The sequence below is a fragment of the Perca fluviatilis genome, chromosome 21, assembly GCF_010015445.1.
Source record: "Perca fluviatilis chromosome 21, GENO_Pfluv_1.0, whole genome shotgun sequence".
Taxonomy (NCBI): Eukaryota; Metazoa; Chordata; class Actinopteri; order Perciformes; family Percidae; genus Perca; species Perca fluviatilis.
In genome coordinates, this window is record NC_053132.1 from 10489706 (window position 1) to 10512628 (window position 22923).

Below are 22923 nucleotides of genomic sequence, written 5' to 3' on the forward strand. Positions count from 1 at the left end.
GAGAGCACGGGAGGCCGAGAGAAGATAAAGTAGCATGGTTTCAGCTGAAATAGGCACTCTGTGAGAGAAAGAATGTCTGTGTGCCATTTTCCATATTGTAATATTATTATTGTAGTATTATTACAGTCAGACCTATTGCCATCCTCATTTACCACTATGCACCTAATGTGTCCGTAACTCCAGTTCTTGCTCATATGACTCAAGACCACCAGCTAACTCTGACTTCATTGTGATAAAAGAAATAAGTCTAGCCCCTTTATGTCAACTTCCCTCTTGATTCTGCAGTGGAAAAAGTTAAATGAGGATGGCAGCTATATGTACTGTATGTTGACATCACTCGGCGTTCCCATGCCACCCTGCTGTGGAAAACACACTCAGCACGTTTGAAAATGGCAAGAGGATATTGATATTCTCGCACCTTGAAATGTGGATACAAGCTCAGAGAAAACAGGAAAGCTGCGTTGTTACTAGATGATTATGGTTACACTGTTTTTCAGCCACATTTAGAAGTGGGTAGTGCTTTGATGGAGATGTCTTGCATTGTGCATGTTTCACTACCTTCCTTTAGCTGCATGCAGTAGAGAAATATCTAGTGTCATCCAATAGAATCAGCCGTAGAGAGATTTATCCAGCTTCATGTCACTTGTCTTTTTGCATGGGGCCAGTTGAAGCTTGCAGCCAGACTCCCATGCAGGATTTATGCTTACATTTCATGCCTTCTTGGACTTAAAACAGTCCTGTGGTATGATCTGTAGAGCCAAAATATCACATTTCTCTTTGTAGCAGAAACTCCTATGGCTAACCAAAGCGCTGTTTGTATCCAGAATAGAGTAATTGTTAAATCAGAGCTTCGGTTGCTGTGATACATTTAGGCATGACTTTTCCTTTGTTGTGACTAATGAGGGTGAATATGCCATCTGTTACATCATCACAACTGAGAGAGTAGATGGGGCCAAGAGCTGAGTCATGACTGTTCTGCACTGCTTTGGAGAAAAAAAACTGACTGGGGGGAAGTGAATGGAGAAATAATCTGACTGGGGGGAAGTGAATGAGTAACGATCCTTCCTCCTTCAGTAGATGCCGTCGTGATGAGCGGGGCAATAGGCCACTGACCTCCAGCTGCTCAGTTGTCGATGGTTGTGGTCAGGTTGGTTGCAACCGGGCGCCGGTATGTGTGGGTGTCTGGGTGAAAAGCAGTGTTGCTTATAAAATGCCAGTGTGCTCAGTCAGCTCTGCCAGGATAAATAAATAATGGTGCTTTTTAAACATCACAGCAAAAATCAGAGGTTACATGTACTCAGCCTCTGTTCTTGATGATTTTAGAGTTTAGCCATTTAAAGTGTAGAGTCTCCTCATAATACTTTTTTTTTTGTTATTTTCTACTCAGAGAAACCTCATCATAACTGCCACCTCAAATCTGCCGGGAAAAATAAAAATGAGAAAAATTAAAGGATAGGTTTGCAAATTTTTCTGTCTGTCTTTTAACAAATGTGAGGTGCCCATACTACACATTGAAACAGTTTTTTTTCTTGCTGTAAGCATTCCTGTTCATGACGGCCATTAAGAGATCCCTTCCTAGTGCACTTCCGATGTAAGTGATGGAGAACTAAATCCATCCGTCTGCCTCGTTCTGTGCAAAAACACGTTACAGTATTTTACATTTTGTGTTAATATCACTCTGCTTCAGCTCAACAATGTTGGGAGAAACGCAAAGCGAGAACTTCAATTAACTTCAGACAAACTTTATAATGATTACAGCAAGCGAAAACTGTTCCAGTGTACACACGGGATGTGAGTATTGTTTTAAGACAGACTTGAAAGAACTTGAAGCTATCCTTTAAAGTGCTCATATTATGCTCATTTTCAGGTTCATAATTGTATTTAGAGGTTGTATCAGAATAGGTTTATATGGTTTAATTTTCATAAAACACCATATTTTTGTTGTACTGCACATTGCTGCAGCTCATCACCCTGTGTATTGAGCTCTCTGTTTTAGCTACTTCTATTCCATCTTTGTTGGGAGTCGCACATGTGCAGTAGCTAGGTAAGGACTACTACACATAGACATTTAAATAAATGGACCAACAGATCCCGTTGCTCTGGACGGAGACCAGTGAAGGATATTAGAAGCACTTTTCCGGTGATGGCTGAGCGTTACTGCGCAGCCTCCAACTGAGCTTGAAGACGTAGATGTGACGTGAGCAACCTGTCTGAAAGTCGTCTGGTAGCTGTGCCAAGAGAAATCTCAGTAATTCCCAATCTTGCAGAGACGGAGAGCGTAGGTATATGTAAGGAGATAACATAGGCCCAGGTTAATTATTGCTAACTAAAATGCTAGTTAACATCAGTAATTAAACTTAAACAGCTAATGTGAGTCAAAACTGCCTGCGAGTTTCTCCTGTACTGTATGGTAATTCCTCTACTGTGCGACAGTAAGTTGCGTGGTTAGCCTATTTTTACAAAACGTCTACTACGGAGCCATAACGTGAGATACAAGGTAATGGAGCCTTTTATACATTGTCATGTTTCTTTAGAAATAAACAATGGACAAATAGAGACTTTAAACGCTTCAGATGTAAAGTTATTCGCTGTCAAAGTGGCGCCAAAATGAATAGCAGTCAATGGGATGCTAACGGCGGGTGATGGCTTGTTAGCAACAAAATGGCTCCATAGGAGCTACGGTTTGTGGACGCTCGCTTACCCCCTTGCTGCTACCCAGTCAGAAGCAGAGTATGAGGGCGTGCCACGCTAGCAGCTAGGCGAGCATTATAACGTGTGTTACAAAGTTACGCACATTCGTCACGGAAGGAAAGGCTGGACTACAACAGAGCTGTTTGGAGCAGTTTGTGAGCAATGCTTTCTAGGGCTGCTCCCTCTTAGTCGATTAGTCGACTAATCGGTCTTTTGGTCTTAGTCAACTTAGATTTCTTTAGTCGATTAGTCATGTTTTATGCTTTTTTCATGCTGAATGACTTATTTCCAAGAAACGTATGAGCACATCTCTGGTAAACACAATAATTAAAGTGGTGCTTTTGCATGACTCTTTGCGGAGAAACTCAGATTTACAGATCTGTCGATTAAATCAACTAATCGATTAGTCGATACAATTGAATGAGTGTTAGTCGACTAAGAATTTCTTCAATCGAGCACAGCCCTAGTGTTTTCTCTGGAAGATGGTAAGACCTTTGGGGTGGACTTTTTCACTTTGTAAACCTATAACATGCACAAAGAAGATATATAACACAATAAAGGAAAGGGAAAAGCCAAAAAGCATAATATGAGCACTTTAAACTTGGGCAGTAGCATCATCATTCTTCTTTTTGTTTACCTTCACTTCAGTATTGCTAATAGTATTACTGACACAAGTGAAAGGTAATGCAGTGCTCTCTCCACTAGATGTCAGTCAAGTGCAGAGCTGAACAAAAGCGAATGACAACAGAAACCAAAACCACTTATGGGACAACTTGCAGAAGGACATAAAGAGGTAAGAAGAACAACTCCTGATAGCTAAATATTTGTGAAAATATAGGATTTATCCCAAGGAACAAATGTGAGCAACAAAAGTCGCCAATTAAAAATTAGGTTTTTTGGTTGTTTTTTTTGGCATGATAATCAGTTGTTGACATTAGTTTAAATGACCTAGATAGACTTTACTGTATAACCGGTTGTGTTATGTCACTAGTTCTGTTGCTTTCCATTGTGTTGTAACCTTTTTTTGTCTGGTGCCTTGTTTAGCCCATATATCATGTGTTCACTGTATTCAGGTTCAGCTCACCTGCTTGTAGATAAACTAGAGTTAATGGACAGAAGTGAACACTGGAAATTGTATTAAAGTTTCTGCATTAAAGGCCACTGAAGAAGCGAGATGACGAGTTTGCTTCCTTGTGGTTAGATACCAGTTATTTATTTAGTCTGGAGACAACACATAAATACATAGCTATAAACATATATTAACACACACGTATTTGTTTCATCCATTTGTATATCTATGTCAATGGTTTTCAAAATCTGTTCAATTTGCTGTGCTTCAGATAGCAGGAAGCAACACCAGGCACACCTTTACAGAAGGAAGTACTTATTGTACTGAATGTAGGCCTACCTATTATCCTTTTAATGTTACATACAGAATTGGCTGTCTATTCTAATTACTTGTGGAGACTGTCTTCCCAAAAGGATTTCAAAACAATCTTGGTCCAAACAAATATTGGCAGCATTATCTGCCATAAACTCATATCACATAGTACATGGAGGCAGTAAAACAGCACAAAGCAGGACTTTGCTTCCACCGTCTGTTCAACAGGCAAAGCTGCAGCATGTAGAAAGTGAAACTGTAAAAACAGAACCTTAGACCCCATTAACTGCATTGGTGCTTTGAATGACTGCTCCACTAATAAGAACATGTTTTGTTATGTGGAGTTATTCTGTTGGTAGATACTGTAGATGTCTGTAGTCAGATAAGTATGTCAAGACTTTTGCAAAACTGACTCCTAAAAGTGCATTTTTTAACACATTTTCATATAAGAGCAAATAAAACATTTCAAAGGAATTGGAGATTAACAAAAAGGTTTTTTTTCACTGAAGAGCTGTGTTACCTCTAGCTCTATATGTGTTTAGTGAGGCTTTTGATGCTTGTAAATGTATTTTGTTTTGTTCTATAAATAATTCTAACTTCTTAATTTTCTGTCTTCCACAGTCACTTCACAGCTCTAGAGAAGTTTGTTGATTGATAGTTTGACACCCTGTGAACTTACTGAAAGTTCAAAATGTCTGCACCTGCACCTGAACCTGTGCGAATTGAGAAAGTCCTGAAAGAACACCTGGACGAGCTGACTGAAGACGAGCTGAGGTCATTTCAGTGGTATGTGACGAATCACAGAGGTGACTGTAAACCCATCCCGAAGAGACAGCTGGAAAACGCTACCAGAGAGGAAACTGTGGATAAACTTGTGCGTTTTTACGGGGGAAAGCGACGCTGTGGAGATCACAGTGGATATCCTCATGAATCGCATGAATCACAATGACCTGGCAACAAGGTTAACTCAAGGTAAACGTTCTTAGTATGGCAGTTTCCTGTCTGCTTAGTAATAGGGCCAGCTTTTTATTTATTTATTTTTATTATGAATAAGAAATATAGAGAAAACAAATGTGTGATCTATCCATTTATACTGTCATTTTTTATAAACTGTTGCTATGAGCTTCATGTGGAGAATTTATGTTTCCAAATTTCAGTGTTTCAGTTTTAGAGTATGGCAAATATAATAATTCCCATTGAGGAATCTGTGAGTAATATTCCGTAATAACTTGTTTGTTTGATTTGCAGCCATAATAAGCCAAAACGTGGAGCAGCAATTACATGAGCCGTCGTCCTCCGCTGTGAGAGAGACACAAAGAGATTCAGATTTGATCACTCAGGATCTTTCTTGTTCAATTTGCCTAGCCATTTTCACTGAGCCTGTGATGCTGCAGTGTGGCCACAGCTTCTGTAGGACCTGTGTGCACACACAGAGGAGGGGGAAAATCCATCTGAAATGCCCACTTTGTAAGCAAGATATACGAATATACACTGAACCTCCGATTAATTATGCTCTGAAGAGTTTGAGTGACAACTACAGAAAAGGAAGAGGAGGAGGACACAGCAATGACGTATATCAGGTGAGGTCACTTTAGTTATTTATTTAGTTATTACATGTATTACATAGTGTTACTTTCCTTGAAGCCACTGTTTTGGAGATTCTGGGGGCACCTTATGGAAAATTGTACCAATCAGCATTAAAGTTACAGTTTCTGCATTTTTTTATGGAACACTGTTGTGGCACCATGAGGTTGATATTTGTAGTTTTGGGTGAAATGTCTCAACAATGTATTGGATAGTGTCCTACTTAATTTTGTTTGACCAAACAACTGCAGACCTGCTGATACTCCCATCAGCCTCAGCTGTACTTTGTGCTTTGTGCAAATGTTAGTATGCTTAAAAGCTAAGCTAAGGCAGTGATTAAGGTAAACATTGTATGTGCTAAACATTAGCATGGTAACATTGTCATTGTAAGCATGTTAGCATGCTGATGTTAGCATATAGCTCAAAGCAGCTCTGGGCCTAAGAACAGGCCCACAGAGCTGCTAGCATGACTCTTGTTTATGTGTCACTCATTCTAAAATGCTACTACATCTACATTTGCTTTTACTATTTAAATCCTAATGCATTAGTCTATTTTTTATTACACAGTATTGTATTATACTGTTATGCTATTCTCCTTTCATGTCCAGTTGACAAGAATGATACACTTTGAACCAAAAACAGCAATGTGAGTGTTGTGTACAGAGACATTTACATTCAGCCCTCTAATACAGTGATTAGTGATTATGAGTCTCAGGTTTGTTGGCCAGACATGTCTTATCCAGACTAGTTGTTAGAGCTGGAGAGATTTTGGAAGATTTACCTTTACACTCGAATAGTATCACTGATTGACTGAACAAGTTGGATCAGGTCTTACCTAAGTTCTTTTTTTCTTTAACAAATTCAAGAGATTTTTATTTCAGACTCCTTCCAGGTCCATCACAGAGAAGCGGGAAGCTTTCGAAAAGGTCAAACAATTTTGTGATTCATCCATTGAGCAGATTAAGGTTTGTTAGCAGTATGCTTTGAATCAGGAAAATCTTAAACATATTAAGAAGTGAAGAGGATGACCAGTTCTTATATTGTCCCACAGAGTCAGAGACACGACGCAGAGAAGAAGATTAAGGACGACTTTGAGAAGCTTCATCTCTTCCTCAAGAGAGAGGAAGAAACCAGAATAGCTGAATTAGAAGAAGAAGAGACTCAGAAGATTGGTATGATGCAGAAGATAACAGAGATCAGCAGAGACACTTTCTCGCTCTCTGACACTATGAAAGACATGCAAGACTTAGGTGCTGACAACTCGTTCGTACAGGTAATTATTAAACTACTCAGGAAAGGTCCAATTCATACGAAGTAATCTGAAGACTGCTAATGCATTTCTTGTTTTATTTGCAGAACTTTATGACTGAAATGGAACGGTAAGTATTATTCATCTTTTTGTGTGTGTTTTAGAACCTTTGCCTTTTGTAAGGTTATTAATGTTTTCTGAGCTGAAGCCTCACATTAGCTTCGACTGATCTTAAGAATTATATTTTGCACAGATTCCATCTCCCATATAAGCGTGATCTGTGGCGAAGACGTACTGTACATGCAAGTTAAATATCTTTTAGTCTCACAAGACCTCCCTCGACAGCGCTGCGAGGAGGGTCTGGCGAGTCCACACAGCATACTAGGATGGGAGAAAAACATGCTCTGGTTTATTGGCATTGCTTTAAACCAATCACAATCGTCATGGGCGGCGCTAAGCTCCGCACGGAGATGCTGCAAAATAGCCTCGTAAAGAACTTGTTTTGGTGGAACATGTATATGTTCATAATTGTTTTAGTCGTGCAACAGAAAACTTAAATTGGACAGATAGTCTAGCTAGCTGTCTGGATTTACCCTGCAGAGATCTGAGGAGCAGTTAACCATAGTCCTCATAAATCCACCGGAGTTTACAATTCCAACACGGTAAGGAGGTAACGGACATCCGGCCCAAAAAAGTGACATCCGGTGGAATTTCTGGTGGCAACTGAGAAATCCTGGAAGTGGAACATCGTGGATATAAACAAAAAATCTTTCAACTTTACAAAACTTACAAACTTACTAACAAACAATGAACATAACCCTTAAACTCTTGATTTTGCTCCAGAGCTCAGAACGCACTGCCAGATCCACGGCTACTTCCACAAGCACTGATAAATGTTTCCAAACATGTGGAAAACCTTCAGTGCACAGTCTTGGAGAAGATGTTGAGCAACGTAAAATGTAAGTTTTGGGGCACATAAGCTCTGAATAAATTCCTATTTGTATATATCTGATCAGGAAAGTCACCATTGAAGTGCTTTTGTTTCTTACTTCTGTTTAATCCTTAGGCCCTATTGTGTCATATTTGTCGCCAATATATTTGTCGGACGAGGACGCGGACGAGGACGAGGATGAGGATGAGGATGAGGATGAGGATGAGGATGAGGATGAGGGACGATATTTCGTTATGGACGACAACTACCAGAACGACGAAGGACATGGTTTTCTGCTCTCCAATCTCGTTTTCTGGACCACGAGGACAACAAAGGTCTTCCAGATTTGGATGTGGAAGATGTAGAAATATATTGGGTTTAGAATAAGAATGTGCTGTAGCCTGGGATGGCCTCGCTGTCTCCTCCTGTCTGGCATGTGTAAGATAAGACGGGTTCAAATTTAGTGGAGCAAGAGTGCTCCTGATTTGTTTAATAAACAATTGGAACAGAATGCACCTAATGAAATCTCTTAAAGGAACAGACAATCTCTAGCGCGCAAACTTCTCTATCTTCTCGGAGACAGAAAGTCTGAGTGATATCCAACCAATTGGCGGCCCACACGCAATGGCGGAAGGAGGAACCTGAAGATGAATAAAAGAATAGGGAAAAGGAAGGTCCGGGGTCAGACCCGGAAAGACTTTGTTGGTGGTTAGGGAGAGAAAGTCTCGAAGGAGCGGCTGATCCATATGCATATGAAAGATCTGTTTGCAATATCATTTTACTAAAGATTGTTATAGTTTAACTGAACAAATCCTGAGTATTCATTTCTTGGTCTGCCTTTCAACGAACACAATAAGTAAAGGGGAAACTTTGAGAAGTGACCGGTGGTTCTTAAAAGACTCTGGCTTTTTGAGCAAGAGTAGAATCGGTCGCTTTTTTTCCTACAAAGAGGATGACTCAACCATTGACGATGACTTATACTGTTGACAAATATATAAAAATTATGTAATGGGATAATCTAGAGTGAGCCGGTCGTTATTGCGAATTTAGAACCTTGACCTGATGATTCAGATCACACTGAAAACACAGAACTTTGGATCCCAACTTCATTTAATTAACTCAGACTGCTGAAGCTGCATTTTAACTTCAGACAGACTATAGTATGTGATCAGGATAAATGATTACAGCATGCAAAACATATGTGTACCTGACTTCTGTTCACATGGGCACACAGGTACTGTTTTGAGACAGACATGAAAAAATGTAATGCAATCCTTTAAACTTGGGCAGTAGCATCATGATCATTCTTTTAGTTCATCTTCATCTTTTTATAACTATTATTAGACTGGCAAAAGTATGATGTAATACAGGGCTCTCTCCACTAGATGTCAGTCAAGTGCAGCTGTCCTGTGAGAACCATATATCTCCAAAAAGTGTCAGAAAACAGCCCTGTTTTCAGCTTTGTGACAATGTATCTTCCAACGTATCCAAGAGGCTTTTAAAAAAAAAACTTTATTTAGCTGAAGAAGTAGGAAAATTGTCTTAACACGAAGAAACACTCACACAAAAAGGTCTGAAAATTGTAATCTGAAAGTGAAAAGTAACTGAAGCTGTCAGACAAATGTAGAAAAGTACAAGTTGCATAAAATGGAAATTCTCAAATAAAGTACCTTGACATTTTACTTTATTATAGTTCTTGGGTATATGTATGTACTTATTCCACCAATGGCAATACTGCAACACTTTTCAATGTTTTTATTTGATGCCAAATACTCCTGTTAACAATATAAAGTTATAATTTCCAATAAAAACTAAGCAAAACATTTTGTAGCAATTATTTTGAAACTGAAGTTCATTTTGTAGTAAATGAAACTGAGCTGCGGTTTATTCTGCACACAAGAAACCCCAGCTTCCTGTTATCTTCTCCCAGGAAGGAAGCAAGAGACAGTGTCTTAAATCTGTACAGTCTGCTTATGAACAGCCACTATCAGCATGTGAATCAGATGGTGGTCGCAGTTGTTATTTGAGCAGGTAAGCATTTCCTTCAATTTTGAATCTGTTGGATTTTAATACAAGACCTGACTGTACTGTCAATATGTATGTGTTAATTGTTTTTGTTTTTCAATATGTATCTGTAAGTTTTATTTTTTTTGATGTAGTCTGTATGACCAGTTATTTGAACTGTACAGATGTAAGTCTACGTCTCATTTTATAGGGCCAATTTAAGACCACTGATGAGGATTATGAATTGATCAAAATCACGTGGGCTGCGAGGGAGCTGATGAGAAAAAAACATGGAGCAAAAGAGTGCTGCTGATAAAACAGACGAGGCGTCTCGAGGTAAGGATGTCAAATTGAAAAGAAGATGTTCCTGTGGCAATGAATGGGACCCAGTTCAGTACCAAAATTGTAAATATAAGATATAAGACTGAGGAACAGTTAACACATTAATCATCTGATAAGCACCAGAAACATTAACAAAACCCTCTCTAAACCTGCTCCAGCGATCATTCATTATTACACTGTGTTTTTGTAACAAACAGCTGAAGTATTTTGTGGTTCCTCTCAGAGATGGCTGCCTCTGTTCAGGCTGCAGTTCAGCATTTCCAACCCAGCTGCACGGCTCAGAGTGGAGGCACCGTGGTCGCCCCCGTGATCATTGGTTCTAGCATTACCACCATGAACATCAACATCTCAACGAACCAAGGTACAGCGGATGTACTATATAAGATGCAGGAGTGGCTGAAACTTAGGGTTTGGGCTTTGCTTATCTTTTTCTTCTTTTGTCGTTTCATCAGAAGTAACATTGAACCATGACACAGCAGACAGTGATGCTCTGCAGCTCCTAAGTGAGTAGCCTACTTCTTAAAGTTCTCATATTGACGGAACACCTTGATCCTTAACCCTCATGTTGTCCTCGGGTCAAATTTGACCCATTTTCAAGTAGTTTCTATATCAGAAATTTGGGTTTCTTTCAACCAAATTGTCAAAACAAATTAACGGGGATGGTTCCATAAAATAAATGATCAGTTCACTACTTTCATTGAATTTGGGTGTTTTAATCAATTTTATAGAATTTTGAAAAAAGAAATTATACAAGAACATTGAAAAAATGGACAAAATGTCTCAAATGTTGTTTTTTTTAAAGTTGGAAAAAAAGATCAAAAACGTCCAAAAAGTGCAAAAGAACCCGACAAAAACATCGGGAAAAGTGACAAAAACGTCAGGAAAAGTGAGAAAAAGTGTCGACCAATTTTGGCCCAGAAAAACAGAAAGTTGCGACGGGAAGACAACACAAGCGTTAAGGGGGGGAAAAAACTCACTATAACCTTTGAATGCATTTTCTCTTTCAGACGATAAGATTGCAAAATGTCGAGAGAAAGTGAAATCTACTCTGACGGGGAAGTTCGGCCTCATGCTCGAGGGGATGACCACAAACAAGATACCCCTCAATAAGATGTACACAGAGCTGTACATCACCAAGGGACGAAGTGGTGAAGTCAATATGGAGCATGAGGTGAGACAGATTGAGATGGCATCCAGGAGACGTGTGGCACAAGATAAATCAATCGTCTGCAATAAACTCTTTGCTCCTCAACCGGGGCGAGACCACCCCATTAGAACCGTGATCACACAGGGAGTCGCTGGCATCGGAAAAACGGTATCTGCCAATAAATTCGTTCTAGACTGGGCTGAGGGGAAAGAAAACGCCGACCTGGCGTTCGTATTTCCTCTCTCTTTCCGAGAGTTGAATCTGATGAGAAAGAAAACCTTCAGTCTGGTGGAGCTTCTCGGTGTCTTTTTCCCTGAAACGAAAGACACAGGAATCTTCGCCAATGGTGAACACAAAATGCTCTTCATCCTGGATGGTCTGGACGAGAGCCGCCTGTCTTTGGACTTCCACAAAAGTGAAATAATGTCCGATGTGTCGCAGACGACCACGATTGCGGTGCTTCTGATCAACCTCATCAGGGGAAGACTGCTTCCTTTGGCCCTTGTCTGGATAACATCTCGCCCCGTGGCCTCCCGTCAGATCCCTCTGGAGTACGTTGATCTAGTGACCGAGGTGCGGGGGTTCAACAACCCCCAGAAAGACGAGTACTTCCGTAAGAAAATCAGTGACGAGAGCCTAGCAAACAGGGTGATCGCGCATGTGAAATCCTGCAGGAGTCTTCACATCATGTGCCACATTCCGGTCTTCTGCTGGATGGCGGCACGTGTTCTTGAGAAGAGGTTGCTGGCGACGGCAGACAGTAAAGACACGCCGAAGACTCTCACTCAGATGTACATAAACTTCTTGTCCTTGTACGTGGAGGACATGAAGAAGAGGCTGCCGGGAAGAAGAGAGTCAAACGCTGACCGCATGAGAGCTAACCTCATGGCGTTGGGCAAACTGGCCTTCAAAGAGCTCGAGAAGGGCCACCTGATCTTCTACGAGAGCGACCTCATCCTCAACGGTATAGATGTCACGCAGGCGTCCATGTTCTCGGGGGTCTACACGCAGATCTTCAACGAGGAGCTGACACTGTGCAAGGAGAAAATGTTCTGCTTTGTGCACCTGAGCGTCCAGGAATTCTTTGCTGCGCTGTACGTCAACCTCACGTTCAACAACGACAACATCAACGTCCTGGTCAAGAAGTCGTCCGCCTCGAGACGTTTCCCGTTCAGAGACTCATCCGAGCTCATCCTCTACAAAGAAGCAGTGGAAAAGGCTTTGCGCTGCGAAAATGGACATTTCGACATCTTTCTGCGCTTCCTTCTGGGCCTGTCTCTGGAATCCAACCAGGCTCTGTTGAAACATCTAATGACCAGAAACAGAACCAACCCGAGGACAAGAACAGAGGTCATTAAGCACATAAAGGACAGGATCAGGGCAAATCCATCCCCAGACAGATGCCTCAATCTCTTTCACTGTCTGAACGAGCTGAACGACCACTCTCTCGTGGAGGAGATTCAGAGCTACCTGAGCTCGGGCAGTCTTAACAAGGCCAAGCTGTCACCTGCCCAGTGGGCCACTCTGGTCTTTGTATTACTGACATCAGAAGAAGAGCTGGATGTGTTTGAACTCAGCAACTACACCAGATCAGAGGAAGGTCTTCTGAGGCTGCTGCCTGTCGTGAAAACAGCCCGAGTGGCAAAGTAAGTGCTTTCTAAAAACAGATAGAAAGCTAGCTGTCGCTTTTTTTTTTTTTTGTATCTTAAGTTAAAGATAGTCAGCTTCAGTGCTCAGATTCTTTTCAGGCATTAAGGAAAAAGCAATCTAAGGAATTTAAAAATGTATTTCAACACTAGACTCCTTTGGCAGGTTAAGATGCTTTTAGCATGTAACTTATATATTGTGGCTATAGTCAATGTGTACTCAGAAAATGATCACAGACTGTTTCCCTCCGCCATACGGACAGTTTTAGTGCCTTTTAGTTGCCTAAAATTTGGACAGTTTTTTGCATGAGACTCCAGCGTCTTATCTCACATTCCAAGCAGGCGTGAATAATATGCAGTATGTCTAATCTTTCTTCATGATATTACTCACCTCTCTCATACTGTCTTTCCTCCTGCAGTCTAAATGCATGTAATCTCACTGTGACCTGCTGTGAAGACCTGGCAAATGGCATCAAAGCATCCCAAGTTAGAGAGCTGGACCTGGGTAACAACAACCTGACAGATGCAGGAATGATACTGCTCTCTGATGGATTAAAGAACAGCAAACTGGAGACACTCAGGTCAAAACCTTTTTTTCCTTTTTCTCTCCGAGTCAAATAAAGATGTTTTGTTTAAGAGTTCTAAGCGAGTGTTTTATTTTTTTAATTTTTAACATTTTCTGTTTGTTTAGACTGAAGAGCTGCAACCTAACAGAGCACAGCTCCGATGCCCTGGCCTCAGTTATCAGCTCAGCCTCCTGCCAGCTGAAAGTATTGGACCTCTCTGACAATGACTTTCAGGACGTGGGAATCAAAAAGCTCTCCGGTGGACTGGGGAGTCCTGACAGTAAACTGGAAATACTCATGTAAGTGCCCTGAGTGAAATTCCACACCGGAGGAATTATTTAACAGGAGAATAGAGCCACATTCAGTCGCTGCTGTTTCTGAGATCAGTTGGATGACATGTGTTGGTGTCTGTTTTGAAGTTTGGTCCTGTGCAGAGTGACAGAGGAAGGCTGCACGTTCCTGGCATCGGCTTTGAACTCATCCTCTCTGAGAGAGCTCGACCTGAGCTACAACCACCCAGGAAACTCTGGCCTGCAGCTGCTGTCTGCTCTGCAGGACGACCCACAATGCAGCCTGCAGAAGCTCAGGTGGGTGGTGGTGTCGACTAGAGCCCGAATGATAAACCAACTGGACGAAATGAGCTTATCACAGATATATTGGTATATTGGTATAGGTACACTGCAGTGTAGAAGTACCTAAGATATATTTGAGATAATTAAGTTTACCGCAGAGCACTGACGAGATTATTATCTCAGTGCAAACAGTATCTTGGTCACAATTCTGTTTTAATACCAAACTTGGGAAATCCTTATTACACATTTTTTATTTCACGAGTTTAATTTAAAACGTAAAAATATTGAACAATTTATTGTTACCAGACTTTTTTTTTACCTCTAAAAAAAATCGGTATCAGCCTCAAAATTCTGTGTTGGTAAAATCTTTTATTTTTATTTTTTTATCTTCTTGTAAGAAGTTAGTTTTTCTTGGACAAATTAAATCTATAAAATGATCTTACTTCATATTTAACTTGAATGTTTTTGCAGGAATAAAAAGGAACTCCACAGATTTTACACAAGTCTGTATACAGGTCTTGCAGAGTACTACTACATGTATAAAAACAACTTTTATAAAGCCTTTTGAGGCTCCAGGGAGCTGCAAGAAGTCTTATTAATAAGGTAGGAGGGCTGAAGGCAGTCAAGGTGCATTATGGGTAATGTAGGCACCAGGTTATGACAAGGAAAAATAGTGATATAAATCATCATGAATCGGATAGTGTGTCAGAAAATTGATCTTCTGATATGTTTTAGTGTGGAGCAGTGTGGTGAATCCAGGATTCAGCCAGGTCCAAGGAAATGTGAGTAACCAGAACTTTTTCTTTCTTTTTCTTTGCAAACTTGTAAATCAGCATTGAGTAACATATAATACTAACTGACATTCTTGATCGGTTTCATCAGACACCCAAAAACTTACCCTGGACCCAAACACAGCACACAGAGACCTTTCTCTGTCGGAGGGAAACAGGAAAGCGACACGTTGGACCAAGCAGCCATATCCTGATCACATGGAAAGGTTTGATTTCAGGAGACAGGTGTTGTGCAGGGAGAGGCTGACTGGGCGCTGCTACTGGGAGACAGAATGGAGTGGGAGATCTTTCATAGGAGTAGCCTACAGAAGGATGTGCAGGAAGGGAGAGGGTCACGAAGGCTGGTTAGGCAGAAATGACTCTTCCTGGGGACTGAACTGCACCAAAGATGGCTACATGGCCTGGCACGCAGGCACGAGCACTGCTGTAACCGTGCCACCCAGCTCCAATAAAGTAGGAGTGTATCTGGACTGGCCAGCGGGGAGGCTGTCCTTCTTCAGGGTCTCCTGTGGTGCACTGACCCTCCTCCACACCTTCCACACCACCTTCACTGAGCCCGTCTACCCGGGCTTTCAGCTCGGCTGGGTGGACTGCACAGTGTACCTGTGCTAGATATTACCTGGACATAGAGTAGTGACACTGAGGACATGCCACACCATTTAGTATTTTCATTCTCCCTGCTCTTGAGCTTTAAAACTTCATTAAAGGGTTGGTTTATCTACATAACAAATGAACATGTTTTCACCTCTAGTTGTATTTTTCCACCTGAAGAACATATCCACACTTCTACACCCCTGTTGTTTAAGTCACAATGTAAAACACATTTTTAGATTAGCCTTTCCTGGTGCTTTTTTAATCTGTCCATAATGAATGCATTCTTTTATCTGTGTATATATCTCATTGCCATTGTTGTTGCCATCTTTTTATTAACTTTGTTATGTATTGACTGTCTCTCTATCTGGTTTTGTAAAGTGTCCTTGGTTAACTTAAAAGGCGCTTTTAAATAAAATGTCTTAATTATCATCATCTAGCCATGCAGATAGTTTTGGGTTTATTTTGCCAGGCTTTGAGATATCGATCTCTCAGACCAACTAATAATGGATTTTTTAAAGCTGAAACTAATACTGATAAAAATACAAAGATATACTTTATTGGGTGCGGCTCATTTCTTTTTACATAAACACGTATTATACACCTTTTGTTTTGGGAAAAGGATCCCTTAAATTGGCTGGCAGTGTGGTAACGGCGGTCAGCTGGTCCCATTACATTTTAAACACACCTTTGTGGTTCCCAGAGGACGAATCCTGCTGACTTTAAATCCCCAGACTTTTCCTTTAGCGTTGCCATGAGGTTGGCATTGTGGGTTTGATTAAAATGTCTCCACAACCATTGGATGGACTGCCATGAAATTTAGTTTAGACATTCACCATCCCCCTCACGATGAACTGTTTTGGTGATCCCTGAACAACAAACTCCATCACCTCCTTCGTATTTGTGTAGATTAGAAATCGAGAACATATTCCTCCAACCCTCAACTAAAACCAAATCTGAATGTCTAGATATTAAGAGTAAGGTGGAAAAAGCGTTTTGCAATGTTTCCCTTGAACAGCAATATGAATAGAATGTATTTTGATGAAATTGAAAATATGTATATTTTGGAATAAAGCTTTTTGTCAGTGAAGACACAAAAAACACCAGAGAAGGTTAAAGCGCAATGTGGAGTTTCACTTTTAACAATCATTTTATTAGCAGTCCCAAGAGGCAATGGAAGAAAAAAAAAAAAAAATCAAAGAAAAAAAAAAAGGAACAGAAAATAAGATTACAGTCAAGACGGTGGGCCAATCAAGGTCACTGAACATAAAGACGGAACAGAGGGCTACACCAAAAAAACAAAAGTCACTGTTAAAAAAGGAACAGAAAGTGATAAAATGAAGAAGACTGAATTGAATATCACGGGTAGCGTGCGAGTTGGCTGATCCCTCTGTTCCTCAGCAGAAATTCACCAGGACCGACCCCACACTCTCTCAAACACACACACGCTCTCTCTCTCTCTCTCTCTCACACACACACACGCTCTCTCTCTCTCTCTCTTCACACACACACACGCTCTCTCTCTCTCTCTCTCACACACCACGCTCTCTCACACACCCCAACACACACACACAGTAAAAGCCATGATGTTATATTTTGGCTATTTGTGACAGAGAAACCAACCATCAACAAACCACAGCTATTCAGGCAGATCTTTAAAATTGTTATTTTCTATTAATTCTGTACAGATTATATATTTTTATTTACACACTGAACATCATCAGTGCGGAGACAACTCAAAATTTGCAAACATTAACTGATGACCATGTATCCGCTGTCGTTCTGTGCTCATTTTGGTCTGCTGGAAATTGCTTTTTGACATCAGAACGTCGGATTAATATATAAATCCGCAGCACTACACATCAACAACAGACAGAATCACCCACAGAAACTACCCATGAGGAGGATTTACCGCCGCTTTGATGCCGAGATCAAAAGTTCACACCCGTCCATTTCTTTTTATTGTTCATTTTATTTTATTTTGTGTCTGGCCTTTCGCTTTGCTGCATAGACTTTGAACTAATGAAAGCTTCCTCTCATAACTTGAAATGCACATCTGGTTCATGAGTGACCAAACATCTGAGCCAAATCAATAACGCAACAAATTTGTATTATACCAATTATTGTAATAACAGCAGCCAGGCGCACCTTTATTTTCAGTTCACTTGTGGACACTAAAACCAGATTTTACATTTCAGGATACTTCTGTAGGTAAAAGTTCATCAGACTCCAGTTAGAGCTGTTAATGTAGGCTTAAATTTGGATGCTCACACCCAGAGACACCAAAAAAAAAAAAAAAAAAGAAAAAAAAAATGGTTCTGGTCTAGTCCTCTCACATCTGGAAAAACACAAACACACATTATGGATGATTGGAGCCGCATGGGAAGGGGGGGTACTAAGGCCATGATTAAAGGGGAGAAGAGACAGAAAGAACAGCATTTATTTAATTCCATGTATGTATTGGTATGTAGATGTCCTTCACTCTATTGGGATTTAATCATATAAAATGTGTTTGCTATCTGAGGGTCATTAATGCACCCAAAACAGCCTTTCAGTGCTAGTAATCCAGACAGTACCCTGACTACAGTCAACATCAGCCAGCTGTCTCCATCTCTCACTCAGTTGCATACATAATTGTTTAATTGTGTATATACATTACCCTCCCTCGTTAGTTATTTTGCTCCTGCTGTGTAGGAGTAGTAGATTTGAGGCAGAGTAAAGCTCTCTCTTTCACTCACTCTCACTCTCACACACACACACACACACTAACACTCAAGCACTAACACACTCGCGCGCACACACACGATCTGTCAGCTCGTCTCTCAGCTGACGGGCAGCATGGAGAGCTTTAGTTTATTAGGGTTTAAAAAGGAAAAAAAAGAGAAAGCGCTTTCTTTCACAAGTAAGAGGGTGAACCTGGGGGGGGGGGGGGTGGGGGGTGTTAGTGTTTGGGTCACACTGGTGAAGCTGGGTGTCTGTAGGCCTAGCTGAGAAGCTGGCGGATCTCCTTATGCATGTGACACAAGAAGTCCACGTATGACGCTCCTCCGCTGGCGCTTTTGTCCTCGACCAAGAAGTGCCTGAATATCAGCTCAGCTTTGTCTTCCTGTTTGACCACCATCAGCTGCAAACCGGAGGAGAAAGAGAGGAGAGAGAGATCAAACCTTGATGTGTCCATACAGTCGAGTATCAAAAACTGTCAAGTAGTGCTGCAGCACATGATTATTTTCACTATTGATTAATCGCATATTAGATTTTCTCAATAAATTGACTCACTCAGTGTTAGAATAATTTACATTATCAATAGACAGAGACCACTTAAGATATATTAAAGTTCATTTTACTTGAGAACCAAACAAGGAGGCAGTCTCTGCACTACAGAATAGTACAGACAATGAGCTAACGAAAAGCTCTCTACAGCTGCTTTTTATAATAAATGTAATAAATCATGATACAGAGTAGATGTTGTCAATTGTTATCTTGTCTTGTCCCCTGTCAGGAACACACCGTGCTTAGACAAGGACACGCAAAGGCTCCATGTTATCTTGTTTAGAGTATTCAGTATAATATTATTCTATACAAACAGCTTAATAATAACAACAAGAGGTAAAGTATGTATCATAATTTCCCTAACACTCAGTTACCATATTGGCACTGATATTGAAACACATTTTAAACAGTATCCAGCCCTAGACAGGACAGAGAAAATAACAAAAGCAAGACAAAGTGTCTGGACACCAGTGAGGTAATAAGGAAAAGAGAAAGTTTACCTTCATGTATCGTGATCGCTGTGCTCTGAAGGATTCGATGATGTCTCGGAGTCTCTGAGAGAAGGGGTTGTCCAGCACTGGCAGACTTGTCTGAAACACAGAGCAGTGACATTCCGAAATGATATACAACTTTGAAAATTAGGCAAACAAAGACAGGGTGAAATCAATCTGGGAATATTATTAATATTGATGAAAGCAAGATTGCAGAAAACATTTGCGTATAAAGCTTGGTATATTGGATAAGAGTTTTGCAACGTGTTAAATCGGGACGGCCTTCCCTCATGAACACAAACCAGGATTACTGTAAGCTGCAGGCAGTGAGTCAGACATAACACGGAAGCTGATCTGTTTCCTCTCACCAAGCTCGGGTCTATCTGGCTGAAGCTCTGCGTGCCAAAAATGTTGAGCAGCAGCTCCTGCTGAACGCTGGCTCCCACCCACAGGAAGAGGTGCAGTCCCGTCTCCAGGAGGTAAACTCCGCCTTTAGACAGCCTCTCCTCCGAGTCCCTCACCGCCAATGGCAACGACCCGCTTTCCAACTTCGTCTACAAAAACAACAGATGAATGTGTTAGTGTTGCCATCTACTGATCAAACATTTAGTCCCAAAAAAAAAAAAAAAAGAATTAATTTTTCTCTCCTGCAATGTTTTTTATTTATTTATTTTTTTAGTATTGTTTTAAAAAGATCCAATGTGAAGGAATTTCTCCCATCTAGCGTTGGGATCATATCACAATCAACTCTCTCACGCCATGCAGTTACAAGTACGTATTACAGCTACGGTAGCCTTCAGGTTCAGGTTCAGGTTCATTTATTTGTACCCGTAGGTAAATTAAGCTCCAGAGAACAAGTTCAGGCTATTTCTCAAACATATAAACAACAAACACCATACACACAGAACAAAACACTAAAATCACACTAAAGACAATTTCCCCATCTTATTGCTATTCATAAAATGAATCACTACTGGGAAAAAGCTGTTTTTATATCGTTTTGTTGTACACCGCAGTACTCTAAGCCGTTGATTGGATAGCAGATACTGGAACTCATAATACAGCGGATGAAGCTGGTCACTCAGGATTGAAATAGCCATGCGCTGTACCTGCCTAGTATACAGCGAAGCTGGGTTCAGTAGTGGTTCCCCAATCAACCTACTGGACCATTTCACAATCTGGTTAATAGAGTTCCGGCTCTTTCACGCCATGCAGTTACAAGTACGTATTACAGCTACGGTAGCCTTCACGCTTTTTTCTGATGACGATTTTCTTGCTCTTTTCAATATCCTTTTTCTTTTTCTGGGCGAAGAAGAAGAAGACTTCTGTTCCTGAAATTTGGATTTTGAATACGTGTGGTCCTCAATGTTTCCTTCTTCAAACTTGCCGGGAAGCTACGATACCCATTAGCAGCATTAGCAGCACCTGTGAGTTTATCATGTGACAGCGAAAACACAAAAGGTGGAGCAGTATGTCCTGTATGTCCCTTACCGGCTAATGTATTTCAAGATGGCGCATGAATATGGAGCGTCTACCCCAGTTCATGCAAATGCAAATCTAAAATTTCAAGCCAATTGGAATACTTGGAATTGATGGTGAAGGTAAATATTCATAAAAAAGGACAAGTGTGTGAACGGGCAACACAGATTTTGAGAATGAAGTAAACACGTTACACACTGGACCTTTAATAGCAGAGATGAACAGAGACTTGAGGGAGTAAAGCACACAGCATCATCCTCTTTCCTGTGCATACAATATATGTGTTGTGTATATTCTCTTTGCAACTCAAAAAGCTGAAATTTAAAATCTAGAATTAATTAAAAATTGGTTTTTTTGCATTTTCAGCCTTACAATGGTCTTCTCATATTTTCAGTTTGAACACTAGAGTGTGCAAAGCTTGCAGGTAAGGTAGTAAAGTCTACAATGCTGCAGACGTTACACAAGAGAGTTTCACAATATAGCATTCTAATGATAAAAATAGTTTCCATGGAGGAAGTACAAAAGCGTCACCATCAAAAATAAAAGCCCTGTGTCTGTATCTTTGTTCTATAAAAGAGCATAAATATGCAGATTTATTTTCATCTGGTTTGATAAAACTGTATTATTAATAAAACACAGGCTATTATCATATTGAGTAGCAGAGCAGCAAAGACTTGTTTTATGAAACTCCATATCAAAAATGAGCCTTGCCTCTTTGATGATCCCAGAAATGCCTCTGCTCATATGAAATGTGGTTTCACAAAGAGCTGCCCTATTTCTAACACCTATCACCGTTCTCTACTCATCTTCACACAGGTGATGATATGTTAAGATGGTCAGGGTTCAGTGAGTATGGTGGACAATGGTACTGAGCCATAGAATACAGTAAGATTTCATAACTGAGGGGCTGAACCATCCAACAGGTGAAGTGACGAGAGGAGATCTTTGTGTGAGTGTGTGTGTGTGGTCTCACCAGTGGCAGCAGGCGGGGGTAGAAGAAGATGTGGCTCTCTGTGACGTCCATGCCGCTGATCAGCTGCCTCAGGTAAGCCCGGTCGTCCAACGAGACGTCAGCTCCCGGCATCAGCACGTCACTCTTCAGCACACAGTTCAGGTAGACAGGTAGCAGCTTCATGCACTCTGGAAGGATCAGCTGGGGACACACAACCACAGGTACTGTTAGGGATGTACAGGAAATACATAAAGTGACACGTAACGTGTAAAGATGTGTGAAGGCAGAGCTTCGTAACTTTATCGGAGACACGGAGATACTTTGATGTTTATATTATTTCTAAGTGCATGGATTGTGCTCTAAATGCATTTACTTTTCAAGAAAAACAAAATATCAGCCTGAGAAATCTCTGACATTAAGAGCAATGCAAAATGGGACCCTGGGCCAAAATTGGCCAATGTTGCATAACAGTAATAATAATAATAATAATAATAATAATAATAATAATAACTCTGCAATGCTTGATATGATTGTGGTGCACTGAAGTGTACTTTGTTTTTCTGTTTTTATTCAATATCGGATATTGAACTATACGTGATCTTTAACACTTGGCATTCCACAAAGTCACGGAGGGTGTGATGTCTGCTGGGTGTGTGTGTGTGTGTGTGTGTGTGTGTGTGTGTGTGTGTGTGTGTGTGTGTGTATATACTGTATATATTAGAAGTGTAAAGATTCACGATACGAATGGGTATCCGGGTGTATTATGACAGATACGACTACATTATCGTTATACAGATGTGGATAGATCCAAATGGACAATACATACAACATATGGAAAATAACGTGTGTGTTAATGTGCGAGGGAGACAAAAGCTTCCCATATGTGTGGGATAAAGGACTTGGTCATTCACGTCAGGGGTGGCAAGGATCAGCCAACCAGTGCCTTTGTTTGGGTCTACAGAAATACATGTGCCAACTGCATGCGACCGCTAGGTTTCGTAAGGGAGAGATGCACACCCCTAATATGTATAGATACACAGTATGCTAAGGGGTTTTCCGTACCTGACCAGCTGATGAGGGGCTTGCGCAGTTCTTTCGGTAGCAGGCCAGAATCTGAGCACACTGGTTGATCAGAGTGTCTCTTACCGCCTTAGTGGGGTTGTTCAGGAGGCCTCGGAAAGCTGCAACACACAAAAACAATAAAATAAGGTGTATCATACTGATCTCTGAAAGGGA

The 22923-nt window shown here is 40.8% G+C and overlaps 3 protein-coding genes across 7 annotated transcripts in view; 2 read left to right on the plus strand and 1 right to left on the minus strand.

Annotated features, from left to right (window-relative positions):
- Nucleotides 1-3436: 3436 nt before the first annotated feature.
- Nucleotides 3437-8283, plus strand: LOC120551223 (E3 ubiquitin-protein ligase TRIM13-like). Its single transcript, XM_039788481.1, has 8 exons — nt 3437-3484; nt 4694-5044; nt 5321-5652; nt 6538-6621; nt 6708-6929; nt 7013-7035; nt 7749-7864; nt 7972-8283. The coding sequence occupies exons 2-8, from the start codon at nt 4999-5001 to the stop codon at nt 8199-8201; spliced, it is 1053 nt and encodes a 350-aa protein (XP_039644415.1). The 5' UTR covers nt 3437-3484; nt 4694-4998; the 3' UTR covers nt 8202-8283.
- Nucleotides 8284-9777: 1494 nt separating this feature from the next.
- LOC120551199 (NLR family CARD domain-containing protein 3-like) lies at nt 9778-16055 on the plus strand. 2 transcript variants are annotated; one of them, XM_039788426.1, is made up of 10 exons: nt 9778-9867; nt 10052-10176; nt 10406-10543; nt 10635-10685; nt 11190-12975; nt 13395-13556; nt 13667-13840; nt 13961-14128; nt 14849-14895; nt 14996-16055. In XM_039788426.1, the coding sequence occupies exons 2-10, from the start codon at nt 10131-10133 to the stop codon at nt 15514-15516; spliced, it is 3093 nt and encodes a 1030-aa protein (XP_039644360.1). In that variant the 5' UTR covers nt 9778-9867; nt 10052-10130; the 3' UTR covers nt 15517-16055. The 2 variants fall into 2 exon arrangements, with proteins under 2 accessions (XP_039644360.1, XP_039644361.1); XM_039788427.1 differs by lacking the exon at nt 9778-9867 and having other exon boundaries at nt 10074-10176; nt 10408-10543.
- A 566-nt stretch (nt 16056-16621) lies between these two features.
- Nucleotides 16622-22923, minus strand: part of sec24c (SEC24 homolog C, COPII coat complex component) — a 29126-nt gene continuing 22824 nt past the window's right edge. For all 4 annotated transcript variants that reach the window (XM_039788592.1, XM_039788590.1, XM_039788589.1 and 1 more), the window contains 5 exons: nt 22750-22868; nt 21709-21888; nt 19625-19810; nt 19266-19355; nt 16622-18619 (listed from right to left, as the gene is read on the minus strand). In XM_039788592.1, the coding sequence (XP_039644526.1) occupies nt 18479-18619; nt 19266-19355; nt 19625-19810; nt 21709-21888; nt 22750-22868 (716 nt within the window). In that variant the 3' untranslated portion in view covers nt 16622-18478. The remainder of the gene's footprint in view (nt 18620-19265; nt 19356-19624; nt 19811-21708; nt 21889-22749; nt 22869-22923) is intronic.